Source organism: Pan paniscus, chromosome X (assembly GCF_029289425.2).
Source record: "Pan paniscus chromosome X, NHGRI_mPanPan1-v2.0_pri, whole genome shotgun sequence".
Taxonomy (NCBI): domain Eukaryota; kingdom Metazoa; phylum Chordata; class Mammalia; order Primates; family Hominidae; genus Pan; species Pan paniscus.
In genome coordinates, this window is record NC_073272.2 from 72,603,159 (window position 1) to 72,612,115 (window position 8,957).

An 8,957-nucleotide genomic window follows, 5' to 3' on the forward strand; every position below is an offset into this window, starting at 1 on the left:
TCCTAGCAAGTAGGACAAAGGCGTCTGTTCTCCAGGAAGAGAGGCCCATCACAGTGGATACTTTTCCAAAAATTCTGGTGTGAGGGAGGCAGCCCCAGCAGGCTGCAGCTCATAGGCCATATCCCTTATGCAAAGGACCAAATGCTCTCCTCCCTCCCTCCCTAGATTCCTCTCTTCCTCCCTGCCCCCATCCATCCCTTCCTCCCTCCCTCCCTCCGTCACTCCCTTCCTCTCCCTCTCCTCACTTTCTCTCTCTCTCTGCCTTCCCCTCTCGCCGAGGCCTGATTCCAATATCTTTACCCCACAATTCTGCCTCTTCACACTCATTTGACCCCTACTAGAAACCCAGCCCTTCTTTATGTCATCCTGGTTTTATTCTAGATGAACCCATATCAATGTCCTCATTATGCACTGTTTGCCAGCTTCCCCAGCCACACAGGATGGTATCCGATCACTGGCTTCTAGGGAACAGCTTGGGTGGGCATCACTCTGACCTCACCATTGCGCTTTAGAGTTGGTGTGTTTAGAAGGCCCAGTGTATGCACTGTAGAAAACTGCACAGGGACGGGAGCCCAGGACTCATCCTGGACCAGCAATGGAGACTTCCTTCTATACCATCCAGAGCCAAATGAGATGATTCTGTGAGAGCCCCTTTCTATCCAGGACATTGTCTCTCATCCCTCAGACTTTCCATCTGGACATCTCAACTCTGCTCCTCTCCTACAGCCTCGTCTCTCTCCACAGCGTGGCTAAAATTTGCCTTCAGTACCCCCAAAAATAACTGTTAATTCTGCCCTGCCTCAGGGCCTTTGCATTATGGCTCTCCTCTGGAGCCACCATTTCCTTGCTCAGCCTGTCACTTGTCCTTTTGATCTCTGATGTTCCTACCCTCAAAAAGAACACGTCCTTCTTCCCTTGGTAACATGTCTCCCCTCCACCATGCCAGTCCCAATCACAGTCTCCTCACTTGACTGTCTCACCATAGTGATACATTTTCTCTCTGTGTTACCTTGAGGAAGTTGCTATACCTTTCTGGGCTTCCATTTCCCTATCTATATGATGAAATATTTGACTAACACACAAACATACTGTGTACTCTTCTCTATCATAGCATTTCTCATGCTAGACTGCCCCCTCTGGCAGGTTAATTTGCATGACTGTCCTCACCCAGGTTCTCATCTCTGGAGCATGAGCTCTGCCTTGTTAGTCCTGGAACAGCCAGTACCTGGACACAGGGCTTTACCTACAGCATGGCACCAATAAACCTTTATTGAAGAAAACAAATCAATGAGCATGTGTCCACTAGAGCTTTGCTGTGCCTGGACTCTCTGATCTGGGATAAGGGTGAGGAGTATTCCTTTTATTTCCTCTAGCTTGGAGCCCAGAGCCTCCTGCTCAGCAGGAACCAGATGTTTTCAATGTCTGGACTCAGAGCTGTCGTCCTGGAGGTGCTGAGGCCTTTTCTCCAGTCCAGAAATGAATCTGGGCTGGCTGAATGTAGGTAGGGCAAGGGAAATGAGACTGTGTGGGACACAGATATGGATGAAGCTGCCACTCTAGCTTAAGAGGCTCAGGCCCAGGGGACAAGATTTGAGGCCACCTTGTTCCCTCCTTCCTTCCCTTGGGCTCGGAGGGAGGACCCTTGTCTGCAACGATACCACCGTCCAACCAATCCAGTGGGTTACGAGGGGCCATAACTTGGAAAACAGCAGTCAAAACCCAAGTGGTCATAGGGGATTTAATAGAGCAGGGCTTGGTGTCAAGGGGACCTCACCTCTAAAACACACACACACACACACACACACGCACACACACACACACACACAGAAAGAGAGAGAGAGAGAGAGAGAAAGACAGAGAGAGAGAGACAGAGAGAGCTAACGCCAGCCTGGAGCCCCCTGTTCACCACCCACCAGAGGCTGATTCACACACCAACACAGCCTCACACATTATATCCTCAGAGGCACAACACTGCTGCTGATTGGGACCTGGCTGCCATGAACCGCCTCAAGCTGTTTGCTGTGATGACCCATTTGCACAGGCTCTTGATTTCTAGAACCTCTCAGGTTCAGGGGAAGACAGGTTTCATCTGTCAGTATTAGTCACAGTGTCCTCACTTCACCGTCTCACCATAGTGATACATTTTCTCTCTGTGTTGGGCAAGTTGCTATACCTTCCTGAGCTTCCATTGCCCTATTGACATACTGAAATCTTTGGCTAAATGATCTCCAAATTCTTGTTCTTCTCACACATTTAGTGACCCCGTGGCTTAGGGGACTACTACATTCACAGTTACCTGCTGTGTCAGCCAGCTGCCTAGTTGCAAGTCCCCTGATGGCACTGCTGCCCTGGGGGCTATTATGCCTCCCATGAGCCCCATTGCAAGTATTTTCAGTATCCTCTAAGGATACCCTCACTACCCCCTAAGATACTGCATGACACCATTGGCATCTCACCCTGCCTAAAATTGCTTCTTTTCATACCCCAGAGCTACAGAATGGGTGGGCAGCTGACTAGAGTCTCCCAGGCTAGGTCCTTAGGAGACTATATATATATATGTATCACTATCTTATGTCCCATGACAGACTTCAGAAACTCTAGGCCAGGGCCTGGATGCAACCCAGAAGATCCTCAAGGGCTGGACCTTGGAACTCAGGCTAGCCCCTGATTGAGCACCCTCATTCTAGAGAACTGCAGCAGAGGAACTCAGAGTCACCACTGGGACACACGTTTCTGATCCAGCACTGTTTCATGGTAGCCAACCTTGACTGCTACAAGTGCACAGAATAGAAACTGGGTCTGCTTATTTGCAGTTTCCAAAATCACCTCAGTGGCCTGGTCTTTGTGCTTCAAGTGCTGTTCCTCCTCTCCCTTTCCCTGTCTAATTTCTTTCCTCACGCCTTTCAGGCACCTGATCCTCTGGGAAACCTCCACTGACTCCATTAACATCCCCAAGGCTGAGTGGGTGCCCTGTCTGAGCCTTCTCATGGACCCCGAAACTTCCTCCTGTCACTCTCTGTTGTACTCTGTTGTGCCTTTCTCAGCCTCTCCCCACCCAGCCCACTGGAGGCGACATCTGAGTATGGGCTTGCAGGCATGACCAGCCCTGGACCTTCACAGATTCTGTAAGGAAGGCTTTGTCTCAAAACCTTTTATATATCAACCACCAGATTAGCAAATAGTTAAAGGGATGAATAACATCAAGAGCGACGGTGAAGGACAATGAACACTATCCTACACTGCTCCTGAGAGAATAAATTGCTGCCACCTCTTTTCAGATCCATTTATCAACGGTTACTCAGTGTTGAAATATTTGTAGGGTTTTGTGCCAAAATTCTATTTATGTGTATCTCTTCTAGAGCGACACATCCTCTGCAAACAAAGATATTGGAAAAACTTTTGAGAACTTTAAAAGTTGAGGAAAAAAATGTGAAGGTCCTTGTGTATGGAAGTAGTTAAAGAATTATGGCATATCACTTAGAACACTATGCAGAAGTTAAAAATGATGAGACAGTTCTCCATGAACTGACAGGAGAAGTTCACCCAGACTTGCTGTAAAATGCAAAAATCAAGTGCCACACAATACGTGCATCCTGAGCCAGTATGTATCTTATGGCCCCATAAAAGACAAGCATATGTTTCTATTAGTGCATGTATGTGTATGTAAATGCATCGATTGAGGAATTTTTGAGGAAACGCATTAAACCATTGCTGAGGGGGCTGGTGATGGAGAGGGGTGGACAAGGGAGACTATTGTTTTGTCTGTATTGTTTTCGTACACAAGGATTATTTGCATAAATAAGACAGTATTGTAAACAGGTGATATACCTGTACTTACTAGGTCTTTAATAAAAAGAAACTGTTATTATTTGTCATAATAAGAATCACTTCGCCTCTTGCAGGAGCTTCTGCGAAACTTGCGTGCAAGTCAACGAAATTGTATTGAGATCCTCTCATGTACCCAGTGCTTTCACACATATAATTTACCTGTAATTTATCCAGTTCAATCTCAGGGCTGGCAAAATCCAGTTGACCCCTACTCCCTGTAACAACCACTCCAAATTAAAAAAATCAACTTTTTCTTGAATCCCTACACACTTGTTTAATCTCAGCTGAGGGAGACATGGTATAAAGCTACGAGGGGCTGACCTCGTAGCCTTTCTCGATATAAATCCCATCCATCCACAGGGTGGTGCGGGGCGGGTCTTATCACCATCACTCACAGCCCTTCCCTGACTCTTTGCAGAACTCTGGGTCCATTCAAGGCAGTTGCACAGAGGCAGCTTATTTTCTCAAAGGAGATTCAGAAAAAAAAAGGAAATGTTACTGGGCGGGACAACAGGGTTGTCCACCTCACCTGCCATCAGGCTTCGGGGACTGAGCAGCCTGGCCTCCTGGGCCAGCCCGGGACTCCTTTCTTTGAAAAATCGCTAGGTTGGTGTATTAGTCCGCTCGGGCTGCCATAACAAAATACCACAGGCTGGGTGACTTAAACAACAGACATTTATTTTCTCACAGTTCTGCCAGCTGGGAAGTCCAAGATCAAGGTGCTGGCCGATTTGGTTTCTGCTGAAGGCTCTCCTCATGGTTTGCCTCCTTCTTGCTAAGACGTCACATGGCCTTTCCTGGGTGCATGCAGTGCAGAGAAGAAGAGACCTCCCTGCTACCCAAATGTCCCTGCAGAAGCACAGTTGTCACTACCTCGAGATACTGACAGATACAATGAGCTCTGTGGCGTCTCTTCTCATAAGGACACTAATCCTGTAGGAGCAGGGCTCCACCCTTATGACCTCATTTAACCTTAATTGCCTCCTAAAGCCTCTAGCTCCAGATACAGTCCCATTAGGGGTCGGGGCTTCAATGTATTAATTGCAGGGCGGGGGAACGCAATTCAGTCCACAGCAGTTGGCAAGGTTTTGTGTTGCGGACCCTCACTTTCTGGCGTTTCTGATTCCCTGCTGTTCAAATGTCCCTGCAGAATCACAGATGTCACTACCCTGACATACTGACAGATACAACTGTGGCCCCTCATCCTGCCTAAAGCCACCTACTACCACATCCCAGGGTTACTAATGAGGAGGTGAACTGGGGCTCCTAGCCCAGAGGCCCGGCTGATCGATGTCACTGCCTTAAGCGTCATCATAGACGTCAGAAACCCTGGGCCAGGCCCTGGGTGCACCCTGGAATAGCTTAAGAAGGCAGAACCTTGGGATGGTTCCCCAGGAGTGATTCCAGCCCCTGAGAAAACTCACTCAAAAACTGCAGCAGCAGGGGCTCAGGGACTCCGTGGGGCACGGTTTTCTCATCTTGTTCTGCCACCTGGTGGCAGTTGGCTGCGTCTACAAGGAAACAGGTGGAAGCTCCATAAAACCTGGGCCTTTCTTCCTGGGAATTTCCAGCAGTTTGGAACAACCTTCCTACTTAGAAAATGAGTTTCTTTATATGAGAATGAAAGTTGTGCTGGGAGATGACAGTGTAGTCACTTGGGTCTTCATTTCTATTCATTTTTTAAGTTAACAATTTAAACCTAGCTTTTATTAAGCATTTAAACACAACTTGCCGGTTTGGTCATTTTAATCACATAGCTAGTCATATACAACCATAAGAAACATTACTTTCACTTGTTCATTGGTTCATGTTCAATTGACTCCTAAGTTTCAGTGGAGTGGTGTAGGAGAAAGCCTAACTGGAGTAGATTCAAGGAGAGAAAAGGGAGATAGGACAGACAATGAGACCTGCTCACTTCTTGGAGGAGTTTCTAAGTATTTCACAACACTTGCCTGGAAATTCACAAGATTTTGAGGAGAATTTTTGTACACGTCAGAGGGAATTACGTATTTACATGAAAGCTAAGGGCTCTTTACCTCTGATTTGCACACGAATCCTATGAATCACAGGGCTGTCTGAAACCATTTGAACCCTCCTCTCTGCAGCATACGGTACAAGTGACCGCTCAGGCTGTGTTTCAGCACCTCTAATGTTGCTAATCTCATTACCTTACAAAGCCAGCGATGGCCTGGCTGGTGGGAAGGACATCTTCGTGTGAATCCCATCTGCAGCATCTGTGGTCTTGTTAACCTCTTTCCCGGCTCCTTCCCCTGACCTTGTCTCTCTGCAATTCTGGGTCCATCTAGAACTCTGGTGTGACACCCCAAGAGCAGACGTGATGGCTGAGGTCCAATCATAGGCTTTTAGTGGATATGTATTCAGGGGCAAACACATAATGCTGCATTTACCTCCACACTATGAAGATATACAGAGCCTTCAATACACATCGATTACTCATAAATGTCTACTTCTTAGGTATCAGGATCACTCTTACAATTTCATCTACAAGGTCCAACTGTTAAATGTGAGAAAAACAGTGCACAGTAATGTGACAATAGTGTCCACATGAATGAAGTAGTTCCAGTTTCCCTGGGACTGAGAGCTTTCCCGGGACAGGGGCCTTTAAGTTTTAAAACCGGAATGGTCCCACTCATGGCAAACTAGGACCATGTGTGACCTTGGCATGCAATGAACCATTCATGGCCAAATAAAATGAGCTACCTGTAGAAGACCTCTACACATCATGTTCTCTCGAGGAGGACCCTCGGGGCTGTTCTGCTCAGCAAGCAGAAGCGTGACTCCAGCCTGCTGGGAGGGCCAGGAGGAAGAAACAAAGGAAAGAAAGATTGGAGGAGTGGGAGTAAGAAACACAGGAACAGACGGAATGTGACATACCAGAAATGTATCCCTTGCTGGAGCACAAGGCTGTAGGAGGGAGGGACGATGGGGCAGGGGCAGAGGGGCTGAATGGGGCGTGGAGGGGGCAGGCCCTCGGCCTCTTTGCACCCGGCAGAGTGACGAGCTTCGCCGGTGTCTTCAACGAAGTCCTGTCGGTCCCTACCGGCACATCACACACTCCTGGAAGCATGATCTTCACTCCCTTCCTTCCACCTGCTGACCTGGTGAGTCTGGCTTCCCTCCATTGTCCTGGAATGTCCCCTAGGAGGCTGGGCTTTGGTCTGTGCAGGTCACTGCTGCATCCCCAGCCCCTGCAAGAGGGCCAGAGACGCACACAACAGTTGCTGGATGGGGTGAAGGAAGCCAGGGATGGGAGGGAGCATTAGGATCTGGCTATTTAGTCTGTCTTTCAGAATGTGAAAGGGCTGCAAAAAGACCCTGAGGAATGGGTGGCTGTGTCTGACGCCACGGAGGACCCATCCGGTGGCACAGGCTTGCCCAGGGAACCTGCTCTTCTGCGAGGGTCTTGGAGGAGCCGGTTCCAGAGAGCCCTGGCATGTTTCACCAAGTGTTTCAGGTGAGAGCTCCTTCGGAGCCCGCCTCTGCCTCTCTCACTGCTCGCCACCAAGCCCATCCGCCTCCCCTTCCTGTTCCACCAAGAGAACCTCAGGCCAAGCCAGAAATCCCCAGGGCTCCCGAGGGTCCACTTGTCACTCTGCTTTCCTCCCTAGGGGAGGATACCGGGCACTCGGAATCTGAGACCACCGGAGCCACAGACACAGAGCCATGAACGGTGACCAAGCCCCTTCTGCTGCTCCATGCCCCTGCTCGCCGCAGTGTCCCAGTCACCAGGCCTGAAATAAATGCTGGCACGCTTGACTGTTTTTGCTTTGTGGCATTTGATGTAACTTTCAACACGTCGGGTGAAGTGGGGGTGGTCAGCTTTGGTGGTGGTGGGGTTGTGGAGGGAGAGAGCTAGCATCTTCCTGAGCCCTGTTAGGCTGTCCGCCCTCCTCCTCGAGGCAGCGCTGCTTGTTCCTGGGTCCTGGTGGCGATGGGCTGTGGCCAATCAATGGTGAGTTTTCCACAGCTGGCAGCTCGGACCCTGGTGAGGCACTTACATGCAGGAATGACGACGGAATAACATCTCTCTTCCCCCAGCAATGCGCACGGTCTTCATATCGGAGGAAAACTGGGCAGTGTTTATATGCAGAGGCGGGAGGGTCATGTGGAGGAAGAATCTGTGGATCTCAGAAAAGGCATTAACCCCTAAACTGACAAAGAGCTCCCAGGTCCCCCTACCCCACCACAAGACAGAGAGCCCTTCCAACAGACGACCTCGTCTCCACCTACGCGTTGCTCATTTTCATAAGAGGAGGGCTTCATTTTTTCTTTCTTTTGCCTTCCTGAGGTGACCTTGATATGTGCTGCAACACAGTATCAGCAGGAGAATTCTACAAAGGGGGTTGGAGCATACTTGTTCCTTTAACCTGTTAGAAATTGCAACACAAGCAATCACCAAGGTCAATGGAGAGACGGCGGGCCTTTCAGACACACAGTAATGGGTGGGAGGACCTCACAGAGGCCCACGTCAAATTACATTGATCTGTTCACTTTCTGAATGAGGAGCTGAGTCCCACGGGTGCTCCCAGAGTGGGGTCCTCAGCTTTGCAGGCTGGGCAGCTCTAGTGTCTCAGCATGCCCAGGGGACAGCAACACTCTCGAGGACCCACTCCCACAGGAGGCTGACCCATCCTCCCTGCTGGCACATTCTCTTGCTTCTCTCTCATTAAGACTGAAATAAATCTGGAAGTGTTTGGTGGTTTTATGGGTCAATATCTTTTTACACCTCTTGAGAAAGATATTTAATCGAGATAGGGTTGGCTGTTGGAGATGGAGAGGAGCTTAAGACATACATACGTATCTGGACTCATGTATGTGGTTATAGTCATGGGACAGCATTGCTTCTTCCTAAGTACCTGTTAGGACTGTGACCTATAGACAATGCTTTTTCCACAGGTATCTTGCTATGGCCTTGAGGAGGGCAATTCAGTGTAACAATGCAGAAAAAATATCATCTCTCCCTGCCCAAATGCATATACCCTTCATAACTGACAATGTTTATTGGCTTCAAATGGAGAGCAGGCGGCTCGGGATTTTGAGGAAAGGCCTCAGATTGAGGTACACATAATCAGCTCCAACTATCCCCACCCCAAACTAAGACAGAGCCC

At 49.0% G+C, this 8,957-nt stretch overlaps 2 protein-coding genes across 6 annotated transcripts in view; one reads left to right on the plus strand and one right to left on the minus strand.

The window, feature by feature from the left end:
- DMRTC1 (DMRT like family C1) overlaps positions 1 to 8,957 on the minus strand; it is a 71,344-nt gene that overhangs the window by 58,858 nt on the left and 3,529 nt on the right. The gene's annotated exons all lie outside the window — the stretch shown is intronic.
- On the plus strand, positions 6,643 to 8,953 carry LOC129395401 (protein FAM236A). 2 transcript variants are annotated; one of them, XM_055106710.2, is made up of 3 exons: positions 6,643 to 6,950; positions 7,128 to 7,303; positions 7,458 to 8,953. In XM_055106710.2, the coding sequence occupies exons 1-3, from the start codon at positions 6,729 to 6,731 to the stop codon at positions 7,483 to 7,485; spliced, it is 426 nt and encodes a 141-aa protein (XP_054962685.1). In that variant the 5' UTR covers positions 6,643 to 6,728; the 3' UTR covers positions 7,486 to 8,953. The 2 variants fall into 2 exon arrangements, with proteins under 2 accessions (XP_054962685.1, XP_054962686.1); XM_055106711.2 differs by having other exon boundaries at positions 7,140 to 7,303.